We start from the raw sequence: 26311 nt of genomic DNA, 5'->3' as shown, positions 1-26311 counted from the left end.
TAAACAAGTACAGGAGTAGCCTGGATCATTGAACAAGATGTATTTAATAAACCATATAACTGTAACCTAGTGAGTAGTGCTCTCACACGCCTAGAAGTGGAGCTTCACAATCAGGAGGTTGTGAGTTCGATCCTAGGCAGCGGCAGATATTTGTCTCTCTGGCCACAAGGAGGAAATATCTGCTGCGGACTCTGTAAAGGTGACAGGAAGGGCATCCGGCCAGTAAACACTCAGCACTCAGTTGCCCAGACTCCATCCCGATGCAATGAGAGATATAATGAGGTTTCAAGAGAGACAATGGCATCACTAAGTGGCCATCATATGGATGAAGAGCTGGTGGAAAAACTCTCCAATGAGAGAGGACAGGGACTCTGCATCAGATGGAGTAACACAAGGTTCTCTTTTAATCCCTCTGCTGGTCCACATATTTATAAATGACTCTCATCAGGAGTTAGGAAATAGGAGTATTAGATTTTGAGATGGGACAAAGACAGGGGAGATATCTTTGGACCACCTGTGGTCCAGCATCATCATCACCAACCAAACTGGGTCTTTCAGCCCAGCTTGTAAACAGAAAATAAACCCATTGCATTCAATTTGGACTTAGTCTTCCACAAAACACACAAGGAGCAAATCTATGAATAAATGCCACTTCAGGGTCCAAAGCCAGTAGTGAATCTTAGATTTCTGAAGTGTGTTTCTCCAGAGCAGGGGTGTCAAAATCGATTTCATTGAGGGCCACATCAAGGTTGTTTTTGACCTCGAGTGGCGGGTGGGGGGCATGGCCAGCTCGATGTCACATGCTGTGGTGGCCGAGTGCTAAGGCAGGACTTCCCTCAGACCCTCCCTCCCTCTCATTATAATCTTCCTTCCTTCCCCTTCCCTTCTTTTTCCTTCCCTCTTCATTCTCCTTCTTACTTCCCCTCTTCCCTTATTTCTCCTTCCTTGCTCTCTTCCCATCTTCCCTTCTTTTTCTTTGTCTTCCTCTTTCCCTTTCTCCTTTCCTGTCCCTTCTTGCATGCTCATTTCCAGGGTGGCTCCGTGGACCAGATCTCAGCAAAAAACACCTCTGACATTCCTGCTCCGGAGGAATCAGCTGCCGTCATCTCTCTGCTGGCCACCAACGAGCAGGGCTGAGCCAAAGAAGCCCATTCCCAACCCAGACCCTGGCCAAGCCCTGCCCTGGTTGCTGCCGCTGAGCACAGCTTGCTGGGCTGCGGCTGCTTCAGTGACTGGGAAGGTTTACACCAGCTTTGCTGCCCATCTGATTCTGGACAAATGCCTTTCCTTCCACAAACGCTCCACAAGGCAGCCAAAACACACACACTTCCCTGGAGAGGGAGAAGGCACATTGGCCCCATGAACAGGAAATGTTCCTGGGGGATCATAATGCTGGAGAATCCCCAGGAGGGAGGCAACTAGCCAAATTCTGAGGTGTTTTTGGCAGCTCTTACTGCTGGCAGGAAATCTTTACAGAATCGGCTTGGCTGGCAAACCTCCCCTTTCAGCTCAGCTAATGAAGAAGCGGTTAGATAAGTGTTCATCAGCCCCCATTGGCCTGTCTTTCTCCCGGATGAAAAATATGCATTTGTTTCCTTTCTAGAAGGTGTAAACACTATCCTGGCTCCTGAGAAGCTTCAGAGGCCTTGAGTTGTTTCTCTCAGCCGGCTTTGAGGACCAAGTCTTCAGAGGAAGCACTGCAGCCTCAGGTGCCACAAGCTGCCCCTCAGTGGGGAAGGGGGAGACATGGGGTCTTGGCTAGACTCAGAGGTGGGTTCCTACCAGTTTGGCTGAACCGTTAATAATTTGGCAGCCTGGGTTGCTGGAACCGGCAGTGACCCAGGCCCTGCCACGCCTCCAAACCAGTTCTCTCTGCAGTGCCATAGGTGCCACCATATTGTTTTTGCCTTCTGCGCAAGCACAGAGCAATTTTTGTTGCACTGCGCATGCGTGTGCAGTGCGCGTCCCTGAGCGAACTGGCAGTAGCGGCAGCTGGAACCCACCCCTGGCTAGACTGTGTCCACTCCCTTTAAAAGCTTTGCATGTCTGGTGACACTCAGCTTGTACTCTGCACAAGTCCGGATCTCAGCTTCATGGGACACGTAGAGAGCCCAGCCCCCCACCTTCTCCGATCCCAGAGGACATCAGTGAGTAACCGTGGAGGAGAGGAACAAGGTGGCACCGCTGGGAGTGAATCCCTTATTTAGCTTCCCTCCAAAAGACAGCCATCCACACCATCCACAGGATGAGCCCAGGAGAGCTGGCACTTGGCCAGAGTCCCTGTCTGAGAGGTAGATTCAGATAGCTACGTGGCCCAGCTAAGCAACACGTTCAAAGAACAGGCCTCTAACAGCCCGTGAGAACTCCGCTAGGGCCACAGGTCAATTCCAGCTCCAGGCTGCTGAAGAGCAACCTCATCAAATCATCAGACGTCGGTGGTCCTACCAGCCATCTCAAAAAGCCATGGAGATTATCAACATCCAGGTCACAGTTGCCCCAAAGGTGCTTTTTCAAAAGGCAACCAGACGTCCCTGGTTTTTCCTTGAAGACGTTTCGCTTCTCATCCAAGAAGTGAAACTCTATCTAATTATATATACTTTAATCATTTCCCCTTCCAGTTGCCTTTTTTCTAGATTAATCAGCTTTTCTTAAACCTTTCCAGCCCCTGGATCACCTTAGTTGCCCTCCTCTGAACCTCCTTTAGCTCCACTAGATCCTTTTTGAATTGTGTGACCAAAACTGCACACAGTGCTCCCAATGGAGTCGCGCCATCAGTTTGTATCAGGACATTATGACACTTGTCTCCAGCACCGTTTCTTATTAGCCCCAATGTGTTGTTGCCTTTTTTCACAGCAGATACACACCCTGTCAAGACCTCAGTGGAACTCTACCAAGGCCTCTTTCTCCATCAGTCCTTGGTCAGATCCCAAGGAAGCATCTGCACACGAAAAGCAGCAAGGCCTCCTGAGGTCAGCTAACTCCACGCCCTGCTTCTCCCACCCACCTCCTGGCCCGACCTTGCAAACGGGAGTGTCTGAAGCAGAAAGCTAGACTTGTTTGCCAACACAAGCCATTTGCCTCTTGCTGTCACGGCCTCCTACGCAACAGGGAGGCAGGGCGATGGATGGACAGGCTCCAAGGAACGAAGAAGCAGGGTGTGCTCTACACCAAGCCCCCATGTCTGGACCCAAACCAATTGAACTAACTCTTAAATTACTCGGAGGCTCAAGTTTCCTATGAGCATATACAGAAAAGTCCAGAGGCCCAAGAACAAGCCTGTGCATTTCTCTCCCACTTTGATGCAGAGTAGGACTCTTTCTTTCTTTCTCCGTTTGCCCCATGATCTCCCCTGGCAGACAAGGAAGGCACACCAGGCAATAAAACCCGAGGAACGGCTGGTCCCAATCATGAACTGATGGCACCTGGCGGGCAATCGCCCTCGTGTTGCCAAATACTTCCTATTCCATCCTCATCATCGCAGCTGCCTTCCTCCCCCCATTAGCAGAAGAAATGAGAAGAAGCGTCAGATGGGGCTGCAGTTGCTCCCCATCGGGCATCAGCAGAAGCCACCTGGACAGGTAAGAGCTAAAAGGGTGCAAGCCCCGGGATGGCGCCTGCCCCGAGCAGAACGTTTGAACCTCAGCCACACGCTCTCTGCCGTGCAATGCTTTGTGAGGGCAACTCTCTAAACTTAAAGCTCCCTGCACTGCCTCATCCTAAGATTTCACCAGTCTGGTGCCTCAAAAACAGACCCAGTCATGTCAGAAGCTCCCATTCCTATCCTGATCCTGACTCTTCTTTTAGAAAACCACTTGCAGTGGTGGATCCTCAACCCCTTCCACCCCCTCCCCCCGGTTTTCTGGACTGCCCCAATGCAAGAACCAGTCCAATTGGATTTGCAGCTGGACAGTTGCTGCTTCTGCTCAGGCTGCCGAGAAAGCAACCTGCTGCCCAGCAGGCAACTCCTCACCTGTCCCACAGGTAGCTGTGCATTTTGTCCAGGGTCCGTAGTGCCAGAAGAACTCAGGCGGAGCAACCAAACTCTGATTCCTGGACTCCTGCTGGATGGTGTACTGATAACGGACACCCGGGTTCTTCTCTTGAAACAGGAGCTGAGGGCAAGCAGAGACACACCTTGAGCCAGGCAACCAGTGTTGGGGAAACACAATTGTGAAGATGCCCCTCCAGAGGTGAAATGGGGCCAACCCCACACTTATGGGGGAGCCTGGGATTCTGTCACTGAGGGCAAATCACCAGACAGACGGTCCTGGACTGAACCACAATGATTGAGACTGGAATTTCCATTGGTAACTGGTGCTGTTACAAAGCTCCATGTGATGGGACTGCGCCGCTTGGCAGTGGCAATCCGGCAGTCCCTCTGCTGCCATTAAGCAAGGTTGTTAAACAAGGACCTCACTTGACCAGGATTTGGGACTTCCTTTTGGCTTCCGAAAAGGGAGAGCCAATGGGGAAGCCCCCGGGAAGTCCCAGACAAAAGCCTATTTGGGGCAGCTCCTGAGCAGGCCGGCAAAGAGGCGAGTGCTAGAGTGGGGTCCAGAGTGCCCGTCCGGCACAAGTGCAACAGGGAAGGGATGCTGCAGCAGGGCCAAGTGCAGGTGGGATGTGAGGGCCATGGAGTATGGGCAGGTACACGGATGCAGCCCTGCGCATGTTCAGCCAGGTGAGGCAGGGTTGCTGTGGCCTGGAGGCGTTGCAGTGTGTGCACAACCATGCGCCACGCAGTGCAGAGTGTGGGCACAGGGGAGGGGGCTGTGTGCAGGCAAATGTGATGAAGGAAAAGCAACAGAAGCAGGCGTGACTTGTCATCTTCCAACAATCATCTGGCCATGGGATGCTGCCACCGTCATAAGTGCGAGCTAGTTGCCAAGCACCCAAATCACCACAATGACCACAATTTCTAGGACAAGACATTTGTACGACTTGTTCAGAGCTGTTGCAACTCTGGATGGTCACTGAGTTTTCTTTGGTCACTAAACAAAGGATTGTAAATTGAGGACTCCTGCAGAAGTGATGTTCTAGAGCAGGGGTGTCAAACTCAAGGCCCACAGGCGGCATCCATTTTCAGCTGCAAAGGCCTCCTGAAGCCCCTTGCCAGCAAAAGCGGAGCTCAGGAGGGCAATGTGCCCCCCCACCCCCACCTCCGTTTCCGCTGGCAGAGGCCGAGGGCTGGTCCTTCACTCTTTCCAAGGCAGCCCTCCAGCAGGCAGATGTAAGCACCCCGCAGGCTGGAGCTCTCAGGCCACCACAGCCCCCCCCAACAGGAGTGATGTTGAGCTGGCCACGCCCATGCCCACCCACCACCACCACCACCACCCCCGAGGCCAAATACAACCCTGATGTGGCCTTCAATGAAATCAAGTTTGACCCCCCCTGTTCTAGAGAGAACTACTACACAATATATAGACATGTTTTATGGCTTTATTACATACATAGAGGGAGCCAAGGTGGTGTAATGCTTAAGGCATCAGGCTAGAACCAGGCGCCCGAGAGTTCTACCTCTGTTTTGGGCGCAGCCATCTGGGTGGCCTTCAGCCAGTCACTCCCTCTCAGCCCTAAAAAGGAAGCAATAGCAAACCACGTCTGAAAAACCTTGTCAAGAAAAGGGCCAGGGACTGGTGCAAGGAGACCCCGAGAATCCATGTGGAAGGGGAAAAATTCCTCTCAGAAGACAGAATCTGGCTGGGCTCTCACATCCTGGGAATGCAGGAGGAGCCTGCCTGAATCCCATCTTTTTTCCCTGGCCTAAGGATCTTTCCCTGTGATCTGGCAGATGGCCAGTCTGGAGAGAAGGAGGACTAAGGGGTGGCAATAGCAGTGCTCCAGTATTTGAGGGTCTGCCACAAAGATGAGGAGGTCAACCTCTTCTCCAAAGCACCTGAAGGTAGGACCAGAAACAATGGATGGAAATTAATCAAGGAGAGAAGCAACCTGGAATTAAGAAGAAACTTCCCAACAGAGAGAACAATTAGCCAGCTTGCCACCGGACGTTGTGGGTGTTTCATCACTGGAGGTTTTTAAGAAGAGACTGGGCAATCTGAAATGGTATAGGATCTCCTGCTTGAGCATGGGGCTGGACTAGAAGACCTCCAGGGTCCCTTCCAGTTCTATTCTGATTGATTTCTCCCAAGAGGTGTAGCAACTGAGCCACATGCCTTTGGAGAGGGGGAGAACGGGAGGGCTAGAAGGAGGCAGGCTCCCATTCATGGGAAGCCCTTTCCAGCTCCGAAGGAATATTTGGGTCTACTCTTCAAGTTTGTCCACCCCACTGAACAGACTCCACATGAAGATCAGCTCTAGTAACTGGATCTTCCAAGCCTGATTGTGTTTTTCCTCCCTTCCTTATTTACCCCCATTGAGTCAGGAAGGAATTAGCTTGAGCCTCTTCCCAACATGGTCTCCTCTTCAGGTCTCCAGAAATGCTCCCTGTAGTTCGTATAACGATGCCTTATTATTCCCCTCAAGGCCATTTCCATCGCTCTCCACAAAATGTACAATAGGCTTCCCAGAAAAACTGGAGATGACCTAATCACATGAATTAATGCACCTTCAAATTTCCTGAGTGGGAAGTGATCCTTTGACCTGTGAGATATTTTCCACAAGATAAACATAGAAAGAGAAGGAGAATCAGAATGGAAGACCTGGCTCTTTTCCTGAGGGTGAGGAGAGGAGAGGAGAGAGGAAGCAAGTCTCATTTGTTCCAAGGCTTTTCACAGTCAAGTCCACTCTGGAAAGTGGGGAAGTGGGAAGGACATGTTCTAGCTGATGCCCAGGCCGAGAGTCTCGGAATGGTGGGAGCTCCATCTACGAAGCATCTCAGAGTCCTGGGCCACAGCCGGACTAGCTACGTGGGTGGAAGAGAGCTGACCAGCACCAAGGATCTCTTAAATCCCTTCCTTTGTTCTGCATCTCACAAGGGGCTATTCAAGCAGAAGGGACAGAAGGCTCCTTGGCTGGAAGACCCTGTCCAAGCAGACTCCTCCCAGTGAGATTAAAAAAGTTCCCCAATTCATTAAATCCAGGCCTTCCTTCTCTCCAAACCGAGAACATTGGTAGTTTATTTGATTAAAGAGGTTTATTATCACCAGGGTTTCAGAGTGGCCCCACCTTAACCTTGGTCACTAGGGAAATAGGGGCTCAACTGCAACTCTGCAAGCTGCAAAACACAGAAAAGCAGCAGCAGCACCAGGTGACTAGAGGGTCTCATCCAGAAACAGCCCCCAAACCACTTTAACACCACTCCTCCCCCTTGCATTTTTCTGGGAAGCGGCTTGGCTTTCCTGAGCTCAGAGGTGATGGGGGAGGCAGCCCTGCTCTCCCTCTGCTTCTCACAGACCCCTGCAAACCAGGCATCCAGAGCAGGGAAAGGCTCCTGCTGCTCAGCCAGAGACCAAGTCTGGTTTCAACTCAGTCCCTGCAGACCCCTGGACAGCACAGCCCCTCCCCAGTGCCTGGGCTGGAAATAGGCTCCGCCCAGCGCTCTCTCCCCCCACCAAGGGATTCTCTGCTCCGAAGTCCTTTGTCATCCACATTTTCTGTATCTAGACTTTCTTCTTTCCCCAAAAATGCAGCCCCCACCCAGCTCCCAGGTAATGTCTCAAGACAGGCACTGCGTGGTGAAAAGCAGTAGAGGACAGCCTGCTGCCCCATCCCACCGGACTCTGTGATCTTGAGTCCAGAAGTAAAAACAACGACACACATATAAAACCTGAGAACGAATCCGAGGTCGCTGGCTCCGAAACCCATCTCTGCCTATGGAAAAGCCCAGGCTGACTTCACACTTTCCAAAGAAGGCTGGGAAGCAACAGTGCTGCTCCTGCTGTTGTCCAAGAGTCCTCTGGGCAAAATGAACCCTTGGCAGCCCATCTAGGGGGCAAGCAGCCTTGCCCAAGCAGTGACCTAAACACGGCGTTTGCCATTCTCCGGCACAAGAGCCCAGAGGCAAACCCCCCTTTGCCTACCTGAATCCAAATCGGTTCTTCTGTGGGCCCTGGAGAAGTCAGGTTTTCCCAATTTCCCATCCTCTTGTAGGTGAAAGTGGTCCCAGCCACCTTGTAGTCCCCATTCCACTGGATGGTCCAGCCACCATTCAGGAAGTATTTCTTGGGGTCTTCACTTCTCAAAGCCAGGAAGTTCTCCGCTTCGGCCACCTCCTCGATCTGGATCTCACGTGCTCCAGCCGGGATCAGGCCAACATCAACATAACCTGTTGGGATGTCGAATGCTTGTCAACAGCAGGCAACAGCGCAAAGTCCTTGTTCCCAGCAAGTGGAAAGAGCCCGCTCTTTCTGACAGCTACCCAGGGAACCTCCTGAATGTCTCTCAAGAGCTTCTGTCTAGTCCAAAGGGAAATTGCTCTCAAGCAGCCCCTGGAAAAAGAGGCAGATGTGCTTTCACCAGAACCTGCAAAAGGTCAGGAAATCCTCCAAAGGAAGACATGGAAGCATACACTTCATGGGAAGCCCCGCCACTTCTATGAGATCCACTTCCTTCCCAAATCCTTTGGGATCACTGCATTTCAAACTTCTCTCCCCCACATCCTCATTTGTTCAAAATCCTTTGTGTCACAGTACAGCTCAGATATTAAGACATCTGGAATGTCTGTTTTACAGAGGAGCAAAGAATGAGAAGGATTCACAAATCGTCTCCCGTCTGCACCAGCCTTCCCGAAATGAAAGCGCACTCACCCAGCCCCTCGCTCTCTTCAAAGGTTTTCTTCACTGTCCGACAGGTGGATCCATCCCCGTGGCACACACCACACCGGTCCTCCATAGCGTAGGAGTCAATTTCATAGTCGCAACCAATGTTCTGAAAGAGATGGAGGAGGGGGGAAGGGCACCTCCTGAGCAACTTCTGGGAGAGGCCTGGCTTTGCCGTCCTGGGTGTCCCCCGAGGAACACCAGCTCCCTTGGCGGCAGCTCTTTCCAAGGCGGGAAGGAACATCCGCCACTCCTGCTCAGCCCCTTGAGAGCAGCAGCCATCCTCCTCATGCAGTAGTGAACCTACTCAGAGAATGGATGGGAGTGAACAAGCTTGCACTCAACCCAGACAAGACCGAGTGGCTATTGATGTTGCCTCCCAAGGATAGTCCAGACATTCCATCCCTTAGCCTGGGGGGTGAAATCTTACACCCCTCAGAGAGGGTCCGCAACTTGGGTGTCCTCCTGGATTCGCAGCTGACGTTAGAACACCACCTGTCGGCTGTGACCAGGGGGGCTTTTGCCCAGGTTCGCCTGGTGCACCAGTTGCGGCCCTACCTGGACCAGGAGGCACTTCGAATGGTCACTCATGCCCTCGTCACCTCAAGGCTTGATTACTGTAATGCGCTCTACATGGGGCTGCCCCTGAAAAGTGTTCATTCAATGCAGCCGCGCGAGTGATAACAGGTGTACCCTATGTTACACCCATCCTCCACGAGCTGCACTGGCTTCCTATTGAACGCGCTTCAAGGTGCTAGTCATTACTTTTAAAGCCCTACATGGCTTAGGACCTGGCTATCTGAGAGACCGCCTCCTGCCACATACCTCCCAACGACCAATAAGATCTCACAGATTGGGCCTTCTCTGGGTGTCGTCGACCGGACAATGCCGGCTGGCGGCCCCTCGGGGGAGGGCCTTCTCTGTAGCTGCCCCGTCCCTGTGGAACGATCTACCCGTAGAGATCCGGACCCTTCCCACTCTCTCGGCCTTCCGAAAAGCCACGAAAACCTGGCTATTCCGGCAGGCCTGGGGCTGTTGACCTCATGAACAAGGTCCAGCCCCACCTAGACGGAATGTATGCTGTGTTGTTTTTAAATAGTTTATCTTTCTATTTTTAACTTTTTAACTTTTTATCTTATTTCTGTAAGCCGCCCAGAGTCCTACGGGATTGGGCGGCATATAAATGTATTAAATTACTAAATTACTAATTACTAATCACCCCCAAAGCCAAAGGTCCTCTACGGGGACCAAAGCGGTGCTCATCCACTCTCTCCTGGCCAATGATTAACAGGGACTTTTTGTTACCTGCACAGACAAAATGCAAAAGCCCTCCGTGCTTAGTCTTGCCTGAGGAACATCAAAATGGGGTCCCAGAGGATTCCATTTCGGACCCCCGACTGCTTGGGAAGAGCCACCCAATGAAGGGGCAAAGTCAGCAGTTGGTTTCTTGGCTCACCTCCAGCAACCGCCAGCTGCCTTGTTTGCACCTCTGGGCTACTGCATCATGGAAACCAACCCCAGAGGACTCAGGGGATGACAGAAGGTGGGCCCCCGGAGTAACCGAGGCAGCCCTTCTTGAGTTAAGCAAGAGTAAGCAAGAGTAAGCAGGCTGTGCTAACAGAACCACAGAACGGCTGTGCTAACAGAACCACAGAACGGCCACATCTTTTCCTTGGAGTCTGCCACGGCCCCATCCACCCTCAAATATGGAGTTTTAGACATACCAGTGGGGCGGGGAGACAAAACCCCCACATGCCTACCTTACAGATCCCATTGATGCATCTGTCCCGCCTGCTGTTCCCTTCGTAGCAGGGGGTTCCGTCAATGGCAGCATCGCGAAGCTTTTCAGCAAAGTACTCGTTGTTGGGTCGACAGTGCAGTTCACAAGGGTTGCCTGCGGAGGCCAGAGGAGAAAGCCTGAGGGCCCAGGACCTCTTGCCCCAAGCCCACCTGCATGGCTTGCTGCAGGACAGAAGCCCTAATGAGAAGAAGACTCCGAGATTCCCAGATGTGGCTCTGAAGCAGTCAAGGCTACAGGCCACCGGGTGCCCACAGATGCCAGCACAACCTCTGGGCAGTAGATGTGGATTTTGGTGCCCACCAAAACCTTTCTTATCATAGAACCACAAGGCTGGAAGAGGCCTCCTAGGGTGCCTTCTAATCCAACCGCCTGCCTGAGGAAGGGGACCATCCAAGACAGATGATTGTCCAATCTTTTCTTGAGAATCTCCAATTATGGAGCACTGAGAAGAGGAATGGGGCTCCTGATCCACCTCTGGGGGTCACAGAGCACTCGGGGGATGTGGGATGCGAGCCCATCCTGGAGTGTTCATTCATCTTCTGAAAAGGGGAGCTTAGTGACAGATTATGCCCGCCATAAGAGCCTTCTGGGCAACAGGTAAATCTCATAGGGCGCCGCTTGGTAAATGCTCCCTCCCAGTGGTTACCCCCATTTCCAGGCCTGTATTTCACCCGCGCCCCCACTCTGGACAGAGGCTCGGGAAAGGCTTACTGGTGTTGGGGACTGGGCTCCACTTGTAAAGCTTCCCTTTGTAGGGCCGGTGGTCAAAACGGCTGCACTGGATCTGCCGAAAAGAGGGCTTGTCTGCCGGACACGGCTGGGCATTGCAGACCCTGAAGCGTTTCCGTTCTCCCAGGCAGTATTTCCCACCGTACTTGGGGCTGAGGATTGGAAAGAAAAACCAACTCATCCTCACCAGTCTGCCCAGTTAAGCCAGCTGGTGCCGCTTCCCTGAAAAGGTTGAAGGCCAGAGGGGAGGCTGAAGGGAGAGTCCCATGCGGAGGCCAGCAATTGCCCCACAGGTCAACCTTTGACCTCCCCAACTCTTTCAGGGGCACCTGGTTCTTGGCAAAGAACAAAGAGGAATCCTACAGTTGGAAGGGACCTCATGCCCAGCCCTCTGCCCAAGGCAGGAGCCTCTTCTTACCCTCCCAAACGAATGGCTGACCACCACCCCCAATGGCTCTGCCCTGGGACATCTCCTCCTGCCTGCCCTCTCCACCCTCTTCTTCAGGATGAAGAGACCAAGGTCCTTTACTCAGCCTCCAAGCCCCTCACCCTCTTGGTCCCCTCTCGACATTCTTCCAAATTCCTCAGCATTCTTTCCTTATGGTGGCAACCAGAACCGGACACAGGATGGTCTGGTCTCCTCCCAGATCTTGACCCTAAGACCTCTGCCACCCCAAACAGCTGCACTGGCTCTTTTGAAACGGAAGCAGGAATGGGAAGCATGCAAATCACACCACGTCGGTTGGGAAGTGGGAGAACTGCTTAGTAAAAGCTTCGTGCCAAGCGCCCCACGTGGAAATATGTACTTCAGATGCCAGGAACAACCAGCCTCTGCTCCTATGAGCTCCTGGAACTCAGCGCCACATGATTGCTGCCAAAGGATGCATTTGGGGCTCCCTCAAAGCAAAGAGAGAGATGGACATCAGAGGCCAAGGGACTGAAGCCAAAGGCAGCTGGACAGGGCAGCTGGACTCCCTTTGTGACCTGCCTCTTGGGCAGGGGACCAGTCACTTACGCAGGATTGTTGCATGGCCGCTCTGCGTTCTGTACTCCAGCCCCACAGGTCCGGGAGCAGACCGTCCAGGAACTCCAGGCTGCCCAGCTCCCATGGACAGGCTCTGGCCGGTACCCGACATTCACACACTCTCCGTTGAAGCACCACTGAAACAAGCAGAGGCCCATCAGGGACCAAGAGGTCTGGGGGCTCCCTGAAGGGGCAGGCCCCCTTTTCAGCTACTTGAAGTCTCATTCCCTCCACCAAAGACTGTCAGTGAAGAGGAGGGCAGTGGCTCATACGGCTGGAAAGCTGGGTTGACAATCTGCAAGCCCCCGTTCGAGACCCGAGTGCTGCTGTGCAGCCGAGTGAGGTCCTGTCATTCACTCCAGTTCCTGCCAACCCAGGAAAGCATGCAAATGGAGTAGACAAATAGGTACCATTTCGGTGGCCTCATTAATGGGGACATGAAAGGAGGCCTCAACTGGGCAACCATGATGTCACTGGTTAATCCTTTCAATCGGAAGCACCTCAGGGCTTCTGACATGGACAAACGACCATCAGCTTAGGACCTTAAGTGGCTATGGAGAAATCCTCCCTTTGCTTTCATGATCCTCTTTGGCCCTGACTCCCAGCTTGCTAATGGCCATTTGGGTCTTGCAGAGGCCTGAGCCAAACACCTGCAGAGACCTTGGGAAACTGGGCCAAGAGCTAGAGGAGAGCTGGGCTCAGAAACAGGCTGAAAACCAGAAGGGCCACTGATGGGCAGGACCGGGATGCTACTGGGCCTCTGACCAGCTGAGGTTTCCAGAGCATCTCCCCCGGGGGCTGAAAAGAGGGCGCTTTGCAGGATGCCAAATGCATCCATTCCGCTAAGCTCCCTATTCACATCGTCCCTCGTGGCCAGAGAGGAAGCCAGCAAAGCAGGCTCTGCCTCCAGACAAGATGGCCCAGGGTCCAAAATGAAGATCGGGCTGCAGAGAACAGCAAAAATGCCCAACGCTGCCTCCTCCTGGAACTGGCCACCTAGCAGGAGTGGAACCCCTCGCCAGCTTGAGTCAGGCAGCCATCCATAAGGGGGCATCAGCTAGGACACTAATGCTGGCACGAGGGCCATGGGATGGCATTCTGCCACCCTGCTCCATCACACACACTCTCTTCCAGCAACTCCCAAACTGGCAAGCAGCCCCTCCTGAAAGGGCTCAAGGAAACTGGTTGCATTCGAGAATGGCTGGAGTGATAACAGCCACCCTCCCGAACACCCAAGGAGAGAGAATTGCAGCTGCCTTTTAAAAGATGCTCCTCCTTGTGGGACATCAAAGACAGTCGACCCTCAGACACTTTCTCCCCACTCCCAGCTGGTGCTCAACAGTGAAGGGAGCGGCAGGGAGGGTGCAGGGAGGGAGCTTTTAAGAGAAGCTTCTGAGCAAAGTTCTCTTTGGCTCCAGGGTTTGCGCTGGACTGCAAATGCCTCCCTGATGCCCCCTGGAAGAAGGCCGACATGGCACACTTTAGCCAAAGGGGCATTTGGGGAGCAGCTTCAGGTTCTTTGCCCACAGACGGGCACCGTGCCAGGCCCCAGGAAATACCTTGTTCTCATCACACTTGGTGCCGTCGACAGCTGCGTCCAGCTTGGAGTGGCAGGTGTTCCCCACGGAGCACCAGAGGGTGTTGCAGACACTCTGAGGAGAGAAAGAAACGCTCTGAATTTGTGGTCAGGGCAGGGAGGCCGAGCAGCAGCACAGAGGAAGAGGCAGCAGCACCGGGGCACCTGAGGACATTTCCCTCCCCACTGGCAGAGGACAGGAGGAGGAGGTGGCATCTCAGCTCAAAGGATGGTTCGGGCTGCCCTTTCTAAGGAAAAGGTTGCTATGTTCTGGAGAGATCCAGGCCTTGGGGGAGGAAGGCTTCATCCCCTACTGCTGTCTGGGATGCGGACAGTTTTTACCTGTGCAATTTAATTCAAGAAATGTTTCCTATTCATTTGTGTAAGCTTTTAAAGGCAGCAGCAGATGTAGAAATACATACGTCATATATTCTCTGACCCAGGGTTTCCCAGCATTGTTCACTTTAAAGTTTGTCACAAACTCTCAAGGGGACCAAGCTCTAATCAGGTCCAAAGTCCTTGGCTGACACTCCTGAAAGGCCTCTACCACAGGTGGGCCCTCTTCTTCAGAGGGACTTTCTCCCAAGGGCATCATCACCCCCTCCGTCGCCTGTCCCCCCCTTACATCCATGTCATCGCAGTAGGTGGAGTAGGCGCCATACTGGAGTCGGCATTGGTGGCTGACGTCGTAGAGGACTCCCGGTGGAACCGAGGGGAAGTCGATCACATCCTTGGCTGGGGGATCATCCAGACAAAGCCCCCAGCCCCGGCTGCAAAGAGACACATCAAGTAAGCGGGAGGGAGGGAGGGAGGGGGAGGGAGAGAGGGGAGAGAGAGGAAGGGTGGGAGAGAGAAGGAGGGAGGGAGAGGGGGTAGGGGGAGAGAGAGAGAGGGAAAGAGGGAAAGACAGAGCAAGAGAGAGAGAGAGAGAGAGAAGGGGGGAGGGAGAGAGAGAATACAATCTGGAAAGGATCCAGAACAATTCACCTAGGATGGCTCTCGACTCAGGGCACCAAGAGGGGGAAGGGGAAAGGGAGACCTGAAGCCTGTGGAAAGCCCCTTCCTGATTGTACAGCCTTCTGCTGCAGCCTCCATCTGGCCCCCTCAGCCCACCCAGATCAACAGGGCTTTCTTAACCAGAGTAGATCTGGAAGGGACCTTGGAGGGCTTGTCTAGCTAGAGGCGGAAGCCCAAGACCATTCCCGTCTCTTCTTCAAAGCCTCCAGTGATGAAGCACCCACAACTTCTGGAGGCACCTTCTGTTCCACTAGTTAATTCTTCTCCCTGTTAGGAAGTTTCTCCTTAATTCCAGGCTGCTTCTCTCCTTGATCAGTTTCCATGTTCCTGCAACGGTTCGTCCTATGTTTTAGTCTCCAAGTTTTTGATCATCTTGGTTGCTCTTCTCTGCCATTTTTCCAAAGTCGCAACCTCTCCTTTGTAACCAAACCTGGGCTCAGTGAGGCTCAGTGGAGACCCACAGCATTTACTCCTAGGCACTCTTTAGAGTTGACTTGGCCCTCCCCCCTCCTCCTGGAGGAAGCCACTCGTGCCCAGAGAGTGGCATCAAAGAGGCGAGTTGCCCTGGGCCAAACACTGAGTCTTCTTGGCATTGCTACCCAACAGGTTTTGAAGGCTGCAGCAGGAGGAGTCCAGATTAAAAGAGTCTTAAATGTCTTTATACAAAAATCAGACTTGTTCAACTGCACAGGAGGTGCAAATGGGAGATTCCATGGGGTTCTTTGTTTGCCAGTGGGAGAGTCTCCCCCTTGTTGGTCCACAGGCTGTCTGGGTTGATGGTGGTCTCTGTGCAGAAGCCAGGGGGGGAAGCAGTCAGACCATCCGCTACCCACAGCCGGTGAGCGGATTTCCTGGAGAGACAGGGCAGTGGCAGGCAGAAACAGATCCCCACTTCAACCAGATCCCTCGCATGCACAGAAGGCAAACACAGCTCCAGGACAAGATCCTCCCCTTCCCAACTGATGGGAACTGTGTCCCCCTTCACCTCTTCAGATTTGCTTAAGAACCCAACTGAGTTGTTTAATCATGAAGCGGAAGGCTGACCAGAATGGGAACTTCTGCTTTATTTTTAAATGTAGCACTGAGTGAGTACTCTAAAAGCAGAAAGGAGGAGGAGGAGACGATGATGATGGAGGAGGCTCCCCCTTCCCCTCCCTCTTGAGAGCAAAGGGGCTTCTGAGGAAGGTGGGGGGGGGTAGCTGACTTACTCAAGGAAGCGGGTGATGTATTCCCGGCTGCAGAGGGACCAGGTGAGGGGCGAAGTGTCGTACAGGAGCTGTGGAGACATGATGAAAGGCCTTTTCCCAACTGGCTCACAGTCATTGCCGCTGCCATCGTGCTGAATCCCAAAACTGCAAAGGCACAGCCCCCAAAGGAGGTGAGAGAGACGCACAGCAAAGGAGCATCAAAGCAGCCCCCCAAAGTCCTTGGGGGAAGGGGGGTCAAAGGAAGGACCTGGAAGGAGGTGGGGGGAATACCTTGTGGCTTCTAGGCACGTAACAGGGGTGCAAGAGAAACACCTCCCATTACACCTCCTGCGAAGGAGACCTTCCTGAGTGGGCTGAACAAGAGTGCTGGGAGGGGAGAGATTTTTCAATCTACGCCTCCATTACTGGAAATGGTGGCTATCAGAGAAGGCAAGACCCCAGCTGGCCAAGGCTCCTGTCAGTCAGGCTCACGTCATTTTGTGTGTGGCTGAAAAGGGCAAGCAGGAAGCCTGGGGGCAGGAGACGTGGTAGCAATTGTATCAAGAGTTACTGGGATGGGGGACCACCCAGAAAGGATCACCAGAACTACACTCAGAACCAAACAACTTCAAAGGACTTTCGTGAGATGGCTAGAAAATCCCGGGAGACCCACGGATCTGAAGTTGCTGAGGTTGAGGAAGACTGGTCCAGAACCCGCCCCCCCCAAGGTCAGAGTTGCAGTCGCAGATCACAAAATAGGCAAAGCCTTTGAGAAACCACAGCTGCTTTTCTCAAAGGAAGCTCCGATTTTCCATTTTTTATAACTTTTACCAATTCACATTTTTATGGGTTTTGAACAAAAGACAACCAATCGTTTTTATAGGCAGTTCTTGCTTATCAACTCCCTGGTTCAGCAACTGTTCCCATATGGTGGTGCTGCTCAATGATCGCCATGATAGTCAGTACACCTTGTCCCATGACTGGCCTGGTTTTCCTTTTTTCCCCTTGGAGAGCAGAGATTGTAGAAGAAAGGATTACAAAAGAGTAAGAAAGGACACAATAAAAAATACACCGTGTCTGCCGGTGTCAGCACATTGCTTTAGATTTATTTTCCACATTGCTTATTCTCTTGTAATCCCTTCCTCTCCAATCTCTCTGCTCTCCTGGGAGGGGAGGGAAGAAAAGAACTAAGCAATTTCTGTAGGCAATATTTCCTGTATATGACCCATTCTTTCTTTCACTCAGTGGAAAAATTGGAGGAAGGGATGACAAAAGAGTAAAAGCATACAATGAAAAGTGCACATTGAATGAAATATGCAGCCACCAATAGCCACAAGCATATTATACAAACAGCCTGGGAATACACCAGACTGTTTGCATAGTGTATTAGTGGCACCAGGGCATTCCTTTCAATGTGTAATCCCCATTGTGTATTTGCTTACTCTCTTATAATCCTTTTCTCTCCAATGAATGTAAATACATACATTAATTCACTTCTTGTTAATTATTCCAACACCCTGGTGAGCATTCCAAAGGGTGAGGAAGTGGTTAGGAGACAAACAAAAGCTGAACATTTGAAATTGATTAGTCTTATCAGTTTCAAGCTGGAAAGGGTTGTGGTCACATGATTTCCCATTAGTAACCACTTCATTTTGTGATGGAATTGCCAGTCCCAATTGTGGATGCTAAAGACGTGTACTTTTACATGCTATGCAAGCATGTGGCTTAAGAGAGCTTTAAAAGAAAGCAGATGATTTACGGCTGTCCACTAGCATCCCAAAAGGGATTGTTTTGTCTACAGTTGTACTACTGTACATGTGTGTCTCTCCTCTCCACCCATTTTCTGTTAGGTGGAGATAACGCTTTCAATGTTTTCTGTCAAGTCCTTGTCAGCCAAGCACAACCAACACCAAGACTTCACCCACAATTTCCTTGATGTGACTCATAAAAAAGGAATGGAGCAAGGTTACAAAAACTTCAGCAACTGGACAACCAGAGCCCCAAATATCCCATCTTATTCAAGGGGCAGACTTTGGGGGTGGGGGTTTCCATTGAAGGACCCTGTGAACAGTGAAGAGGCAAACCATCTGCCTGGGGCTGAGAATCTCTCCAGCTGTGAACATGCTAGGACACCCTCTTTCCAGGGATCAACCACTGCAAATCTCTGCTCAGGCCAAGATGCCCGGCTGCAGCCTTACCTGTGTCCCAGTTCGTGGGCCACGGTGAAGGCCAGTGGGAGACCCGTGTCCTCATTCACGTTGCAGCTCCGGTGGGGTTGGCACATGCCAGAGACATGGGCCAGGCCCAACGTCTCACACGGACGGTTCATGGCAGTGCAGAGATCCTTCCTTTCCGAGTCAGGGAGAGGCACACACATACACAGAACAAAAGAGAGGATCATTGTACTGAGCAAGACCCCAAACATGCTCAGCATTTCAGGTCCAGTGGCAGGACATCAGGGCGGTGGGCATCTCAAGACACTGTGAGGCTCCTTTGAAATCTGGTCTCCATTAAGAATCTCCTCTCTTCAAAGACCTTCAGTGACATGGACAGATGTTACAGACAGCACTAAAGCCACAGGGATACCTGGTGAGCAAGATGGCCACATCATGGTGCAGGGGGTGGGCATCTCCCTTGGGGTTGAGAGCTTTCTGCCACTTGCAAAAACTTCTCAAGGTGTTGTCGGCATGGTGGCTGATTTTCAGATCCTCCTATGGAAAGAAAATTAGAACCCTCAATTTAACAGACAGAGACGTTGTGCTGGTATGATTATTATTGCTGACAAAACATTGAAAACCATGAAAAGCAATTAAAAACTTGACCTATAAACAAAAACAGGGTATATAATAATTATTATAATTTCCCCATTTCTCCAAAGCTGAGATTGTTGAACTCCTATAAAGATTTTACCCATCTCAGAAACCCTGAACAAACAGAAACACCCCTTGCCCTAAAAAAAGAAGACATTAAGGCAGCAAACCCCAAAGAATTCATGTGCAAAAGGGATTTTAGTGGCCGCCTGGATCAGCTTTAAAGCAACTGCAAAGGGCTTTTTGTAGCCAGCACTGCAAGAAGCCTAAGAAGGCAGTGAAATTGCTGCAAGGAGAAACAAGAGGACGCACAGACTATGGACTATGGCAGAGGGAGATGAGACAGAGCAGTGGAGGCTGCAGAATGAACACCATCCGGTTTCTCTTCTTCTGGGTCCTGAACCGACAGAGAAGAGAAGAAGGAGCTCTACATAATGTCCTCCTCCTCCTCTTCTTCTTACCTCCTCGTTTTCCAGAAAGATAAGACGCACAATAGAGATATGGACCGGGTTCCCAATGCTGGCATCATGGAATAAACCAGCCACCTGCATGAGGGAAGAAGTGGAGTCGCTCGGTGAGTCCTGCACACAGGAAGAGAAGCTCTCTCCTGGGCCACAAATGTATCCCAAGTGTTTCAATCAACCAAATTCGCCCAAAGTTCTTCTCAGAAATGCAGCCCTTCTCCCGGCTGAGAGATGCCCTTTGCCTGTTCCACAACCAGCAACCTTTCACCATGCTTACCATGTTCATGACCGTCAGGACATACTTCTCAACATGCTCGCTGCCGTGATACTCCACCATCTTGGTGTCAGCCACCACCAGGGTCTCCACCCACTTCTCCTTGCTGACTGAGCGTGGCTTGATTCGGCGTTTCCTCTGCTGCTTCTCCTCCCAATGTTCTCTCCACTTCTCTGAGCCCTCGGCATTTCCTTGAAATTGGGGAAAACAGGAGATGACAACGACATCCCAATATCATCATCATCATCTGACTTCATAATCCCTTGTGGGGTGGAGTCCAGGCAACTGAATGGAGCTAGCAGAGCATTTAATGGCTGGATGCTCTTCCTGTCACCAATGCGGAGCTTTGCTCAGAGAGAGGAATATCTGCCTCTACCTAGGATCGAACTCACAGCCTCCTGATCGTGAGATGAAAGCGCCATGTCTAGGCCACCGCACCACTCTACATAAGGACCTCCCAGTATGGGACCTCCATATCCTCCCAGTTTAGCCCAACCATGGTCTTCCCTTCTTCCAGGGGGACTGAGCTCCCCAGCCACTGCACGTTAGAACTGGACTCAGCCTCTGCCACCTGTTCCTGACCAATCCAGGAGTCACAGTGACGTCAGTGATCAGTCCGGGTTCAATTCTGACCTCTGATTGGCCCCAGTTCTGCTCCTGCCTCAGAAGCCACTGCCACCTTAGTTTCCAGATCCATCCTGGGCCACTTTTCATTTCCTTTGGAGCCAAACGGCCACCTCTGAGCTAAGACCGCAAGAAAAGAGAGGAAGGAGGTGGCCATTGGTCTCTTCCTCCCCTTTTGAAGTCCATCCAGCTTGATGGCACCACAGCTTTGGATGAGAGGCTGCTTGCCACGGCTGGCAAAAGCTCTCCCAGCTTGAAACCTTTTGGTCCCTTTTCTGCCTCTCTTACAAATGCTGCCAGACACCCATCGCCAACTTCCCTCCTTAGAAAAATGGGTCCCCAAATCAACCCACTTGCCCCACCTGAGGCTGCCCAAGGAGAATTTAGATTTAGAAGGTTTATTTATATGCCACCCTTTTCCCTGGGGGGACTCAGGGCGGCTCACAATCCAAAAAGGAAAGGGGGGAAAACAGACTTTTTACATATAAGGAGGAGAAGAAGGGGGACCTGTGGCTCCTGACCTCTGCTTATCCCACTTGGCTGCTGAAGGCCTTTCCTTCCCCTCCTCTCCCCTCCCTTTATCCCACTGCAATAATCCTGGGAGTCCCTAAAGGGTGTTATTTGTTTCGGTGCCACCACCAAACCCTTCCCTGGTCTAGAAATCCTTGTTTGCATCCATAGACTTCGTTGCTTAGCCTTCTGAGCTCTCATGCATTCCCACTCCCCCCAGGAGTCTCAGGCCCTCTGAGCAGCCCCTCCCTCCAAACATAAACTCAGAGGAGGTGCCCACATTCCCTTGCTATGATTGGCAGTTTCACCACCCAATCACCCCAAGTACCAGATAACTAAGGACAACTGAAGACTGCCTCCTCCCCCTTCCGCCCACACCGGGGATGGGGCCAAGGCAAAGGGCCACTCGGACACACTTGCCCCTTTTTGCGACCCAAAGGGTGGCCGGCTGCAGGGCTCCCTCCCTTTGTCTGCCCCACTTTCCAAAGAAGGGAAATCCTTCTGTTGAGCTGTGTTTTCCCCAAGAAGTCTAATCCTCTTTCTTCTACGTCCCTTTCAGCAACCTTGGACACAACAAAAAGAAAACCATTTCCCTCACCCAGAGATTGGTTGGACATTTGGGATAAATGAGGGCATTGTCTTAGGATGGGCTGCTCCCACCACCTTCCATTGCTGCCAATCAGGCGGAGGAAGGATGCTTGTTTCTTCTAGAGGAAAGGAAATGAGTGGCTAAGGAGAGGCAACAGGGACTGCATGGAGGCCCCTCAGGGAAAAGGGCGGCCTACAAATTCTAATAAAACTAAACTAAACAACAGGGTGGACCTTTGCTCTGTAAACAGAGCCGGGGAGGGGAGGGGAGGGGCCGAACCACAGCTGGTCCGAGGAGAAAAGAGGTGGAGAGAGTGCCATCAAAATGGTTTCTGGAGGAAACTCGTTTATAAAAGGAAAAGTTTACTACTACTTCAATTTATGTAAAAATATTTTCCACGACAATCATCAGGGAGCATCGTTTTTGTCTAGCACATTTTATTGAAAGGCACAAACTCCTTCCTTTAATAAAACGGATTAGTCAGAAAAGGTGCTCCCAGATCCCTTTGGATTCCGGGCTCACCCAGCTCCGGTCCTCCTGTGAGAGTTCCCTTAACCACCCCTGGAAATGGGATTGATTGAAGTGGTTTCTTCCAAGTTTTCTACAACTGTAATTGGAATCTTCTCTTTGTGCAGGGAACTCTTGAGCTTTGATGAAGCTCCCAGGCGGACCTTGTCTGAAGTGGTATAGGATCTGTGGCTTGAGCAGAGGGTTGGACTAGAAGACCTCCGAGGTCCCTTCCAAGGCCCCTATTACTCTGTATTCCTAACTGAGCCCCATCATCCCAAAGGACCTGCTACAAACTCCCCACTCCCTCCCCAATGGCTGCTGGCCACTGCCCTCCTGGCCATTTTGGGCTTCAGCTGCAGAACAGAGACGTAAGGCCTGACTGGGGTCTGCAGAGGTTCTCAGTCCTCCAGGTCAGGGTTGTCCCAAACTGGACTTCCCTGTTTTTTCTTCTGAAGATGTTTTGTTTCTCATTGAGAAGCAAAACCTTTTCAAAAGAAAAAGTCAAGTTGCCTCCCGAAAAAGCACCTTTGGCTCTAACTGGTGGTTGGTTAAGCCAGGTTGGGGTATTGTGCCCATTCTTTGCATGCCCAGGTCTCTTGGAAGCCCATTCGAGCTGCTCTGAAGTCACATGTAGCAGGCTTTCTCAAGAGCAGCAGAACTGCAGTGAAATAGGATTGGAGCTGTCTGCACAGAAAGGTCCCTTTGCCCTGGGAAAAAAGGCCCTTGGTTTCTGCCAGCTGGTTGGTGTCACACAGGACACGTTACTCATTTCCCACCCCTCCAGTGGGCCAGGGGTTAGCAGCGCCCCATGCTGGGGGATTGTCACTTTATGTCCCCATAGGAGACTTCTGGCTGTGGCTCATCACGGCTGCTTGCCTCAACACTGCCATTCCTACATTTGCAGCACAGACTGCAAGAGCCGGTGAGGTTGGCCAGGCTCTGGCCTCTTCCCTTTCATCGGGAAGGACAGAAGACCTGTAGATCTGTGGGTGAATGAGCTGCACTGAGGAGTCCATGAGGTGGAGGTGGAAGAGGAAGGAAGACCGCTCCCTTTCTCTATGCTGCAGCCCTTGTCCATCCCACAGAAAGACAGCCAGGCTGTTTCTTTCCACCAGGCCACCAGGCTCCAAAACAGCTGGGCGATTGGAACCTGAATGGAGTGCTCTTGCACCAGAGACCTCCCCCCTGGATGACTGGCAAAGCAGCTTGACTCTGTCCCAGGGCCCCCATCCCCTGGGCAGGCGGTCTCCCGAATGGCTAGAGGTGCTGGAGGGAGGGGAATTTCACCAAAGGCAGCACAGCTGCAGAGACCAGCTGCTGTAAGCCTCCCCATTCTTTGGCAAAGGAAAGGTCAGCCAAGAGCTGGAGGATTGTGCCCACGCAGAAGAGCCAGGGTCGGTCCCAAAGAGAACCGTTCCTCCCGCGAGAGAGGATTTGACTGGGAGGTGGCGCAGTGGTTAAATGCAGCACTGCAGGCTACTTCAGCTGACTGCAGTTCTGCAGTTCGGCTGTTCAAATCTCACCGGCTCAGGGTTGACTCAGCCTTCCATCCTTCCGAGGTGGGTAAAATGAGGACCCGGATTGTTGTTGGGGGCAATATGCTGACTCTGTAAACCGCTTAGAGAGGGCTGAAAGCCCTATGAAGCGGTATATAAGTCTAACTGCTATTGCTATTGCTATTGCTATTTCAAGGGAGAAGGAGCCGGTCAAGAGCCAAGGGACTCCCGAACCAGGAAACATTACCTTGCACCCCGCACATCCGGACAGAAGTTGGCTGCTTCCTGGTTATTTTCGTGCTCAGGACCGAAATAAACTCTTCGGCTTCGTATTCCCAAATGTGCCGTCGAGATATCCTGTGTGGTTGGGCTGCGCCCTCCCTCAGGTTGCTGGGAGCCAGCGGCTCAATTAGGAAATCTTGGCCAGCCAGATGAAAGACGCCTTTCTGGAGAGGAAATGTCATCGGTCCCTAAGTGCTCTTGGTCGGCAGGAAGTGGCCGGCCACTGCAGCATGTGGGATTGCAATGAGCAAGGAGATGGAAGAAACACCTTCTCCTTTCTCCTAGGGATGGACAGACAGACAGACACACACACATGGACACACAGACACACCCTTGGGAAGCTAAGAAAAACTAAGCAGTGGGAAAACTTTGCCTTTGAAATTGCTGGGCAAATCCATTCAGCCTCCACAAGCAGAGATTGGGAACAGCTGGCTGCCCTGGGAAGACTCGGGATCTCAGCCCTAGATCAGGGTGGCTCAAACTTGGTTCCACAAGAACGTGATGAGGCTGCCTGAGAGATGAAGGGCAAGGAAACAAATCCTCTCCACTCAAATGCAGCCCAATTTTATCACTAGAGCTTTTCTCCCCATCAGGGATTCTGGTTTATGAATGAATGAATGAATGAGTGAGTCTGAAAAGATTTGAAAATTGCTGCTTTAGACCCAGAGGCCAAAAGGTGTTTTAGAGCAGCACTAACCATTCTCACTCTAAGGACTAGCAGATGGGGGGGGGGTAGTTTTGTAGGGTTGGGGAGTCCTGCTTCAGAGTCTACAGGAGCCATGTGTGGGGCAGCCTTGCTAATCCTGAGGCAAGGCTAGCTTTAAAATGGACACTGAAACAGACCCCCAAGGCTCCCCCAAAGCCCTGAAGCCCCTTGCTGCCATCCCATCCAGAGCCCCAAGCAGTTCTCCTCTGCCCTCTTACTCCCTTGTGTCCAGCCTGGGGGGGGGAGGAAGGCGGCAGGAGGGGGGGTCAGAGCAAAGGAGGACTTCTGTGGGAGGGGATTCACAAGGACGGCTCCCAGGGAGGTAACCTCACAGCAACAGATTCCAAAGCAAAATCTTTCCTGAAGAAACATCTGTTTATAAAAAAAACCAGACTGTGAGATGCAGTTGTGCTGACTTCACAGAACCCTGATTGCCCTACCAGATGTTGAACAAAGAAGGAATTCAGCCAGCGGGGCTCCCTCTCCCTCGCAGCACCAGAGAGGGGGCCAGAACCAAGCTGGCCTGCCCCCCCCTTCACCCCAAGACACTCACCAGCCCATCGCAGGTGCTGAGGGCCGCCATCCCACTTCCTTGCTCCTGGTTCTGGACAGACCCGATCATATGACAGGGGTTCCGCCCGGAGGCTCGAATCCTGGCCCGGGAGATACCTCCATGCCGCTTTTCCGTCACAAAGCCAGGCGCCAGGAGGTGAGGGTTGAGGCTCAGATTGAACCGCAGCTGCTGCCCTCGGTGAAAGAGGGCGTAGAAGGTCCCGGTCCGAGTCCGTGAGAAAATGGCCCTCTTTGACAGCAGACGGTGGGTCAGGTTGTAGGACAGGAAGGCGCCTCTCTCGTCCACCCGCACGGGGTACACCACCTCCTGGTCCTCGTAGCCGGGATCGGGTCCCTGAGTGGATTCTGCACCGGGAGAAAGCCCTGTTGAGGGGGGGGGGAACAGCCTCCAAGGGATTCTGCACCCCCCATTTGTCTTCATTTGGCAGATGCTCTCCCGGTGGGGGGGATAGACGTCCCAGTCCCTCTCTTTGGGTGGGATGCGGAGGGGGCTCTTGTGCGGGGCTTTGCTCCCACCGGGGGAGGGGGGGGGTGTCCCAGGCCGCCCTTCTGCAGCTACAAGAGGCCACAACTTTGGGGGGTTCTTCCCGCCACCCCGGCCCGCCTCCGCCTGGGGGGCGAGCTGCCCTCGAAGGGGCTGCGGCTCCTGCAGGGCTGAGCCGGCGGGGAGGAGTGGAGGTGGCGCGCCGGCAGTCTGGGCGAGGACAATGGGCGAGGGCCGGGGGGGGCTCCGGCATCTCTTTGTCCGCCGCGGCGCTTCTCCCGCAGCAGCGCCTGTCGGACCGCCAGGCAGCCCCTCGCCAGCCGGGGGCCGCCTCTCTGTACCCACCTGGGGACTCGGCGCGCCCCCCCCGGGCCAGCAGGAGGGCGGCGGCCAGCACCAGCAGCGAGCGGGCCATGCCTGGCGGAGCCGGCGGGGCGGCCTCAAGGGGCGGGCGGAGGAGGCGCCCCGGACCTCCGCGCTGCGACGCCCCGCCGGGCAGGCTGGGTCCGGGCGGCGGGCGCGGCTCGCGCTGCCTCTTCCATGCCGGCGGCGCCCTCCAGCCGGCTCCGCCCCCGCCTCCCTCCGCCTCCCGCCCGGCCGCCGTTCAGCCGGGCGAGGGGCCAAAGGCGGCCGCTGGAGCCGCCGCTCCGCTCGCCCGTCGGAAGCGCCGTCGGAGGCTCCCGCGCGCCTGCCAGCTCCACGGGCGGCGGCGGACGAGGGGCCGTCGGGGGATCCGGCGCGCTCTCCGCTCTCCTCTGGCCCGCCTTGCAACCGGGCAAGCGGAAGGCCCTCCCGGCCGGCCCAGCCCCCAGTCCTCGAGCCCGACGCCGAGAGTCCGTTTCCTGGCTGGCTGCCGCCTTCCCGCCCCCGGCTTGGCTTTCAGGCTTGAGTCCGCAGCCTCCGTTGCGCAGGTTCAGGGGGGGAAGACGGTGCCCCCC

General features: G+C 53.1%; 1 protein-coding gene across 2 annotated transcripts in view; it reads right to left on the bottom strand.

Moving 5' to 3' along the window:
* ADAMTS7 (ADAM metallopeptidase with thrombospondin type 1 motif 7) overlaps positions 1 to 25923 on the bottom strand; it is a 42149-nt gene extending 16226 nt beyond the window's left edge. The window contains exons 1-16 of one of the 2 annotated variants that reach the window (XM_032233428.1): positions 25719 to 25923; positions 24870 to 25234; positions 23576 to 23774; positions 19603 to 19790; positions 19323 to 19406; positions 18638 to 18762; positions 18250 to 18399; positions 16073 to 16216; positions 14473 to 14617; positions 13831 to 13923; positions 12263 to 12408; positions 11230 to 11399; positions 10478 to 10611; positions 8706 to 8826; positions 7980 to 8224; positions 3971 to 4112 (exon numbers count right to left, since the gene is read on the bottom strand). In XM_032233428.1, coding sequence (XP_032089319.1) covers positions 3971 to 4112; positions 7980 to 8224; positions 8706 to 8826; positions 10478 to 10611; positions 11230 to 11399; positions 12263 to 12408; positions 13831 to 13923; positions 14473 to 14617; positions 16073 to 16216; positions 18250 to 18399; positions 18638 to 18762; positions 19323 to 19406; positions 19603 to 19790; positions 23576 to 23774; positions 24870 to 25234; positions 25719 to 25788 — 2521 coding nt within the window. In that variant the 5' untranslated portion in view covers positions 25789 to 25923. The remainder of the gene's footprint in view (positions 1 to 3970; positions 4113 to 7979; positions 8225 to 8705; positions 8827 to 10477; positions 10612 to 11229; positions 11400 to 12262; positions 12409 to 13830; positions 13924 to 14472; positions 14618 to 16072; positions 16217 to 18249; positions 18400 to 18637; positions 18763 to 19322; positions 19407 to 19602; positions 19791 to 23575; positions 23775 to 24869; positions 25235 to 25718) is intronic. The other variant, XM_032233430.1, reaches the window with a different exon arrangement.
* Between the last annotated feature and the right edge of the window lie 388 nt (positions 25924 to 26311).

The sequence above is a fragment of the Thamnophis elegans genome, chromosome 16, assembly GCF_009769535.1.
Source record: "Thamnophis elegans isolate rThaEle1 chromosome 16, rThaEle1.pri, whole genome shotgun sequence".
Taxonomy (NCBI): Eukaryota; Metazoa; Chordata; class Lepidosauria; order Squamata; family Colubridae; genus Thamnophis; species Thamnophis elegans.
Note: the sequence above shows the minus strand (reverse complement) of the source record. Positions and strands in the feature narration are given on the sequence as shown.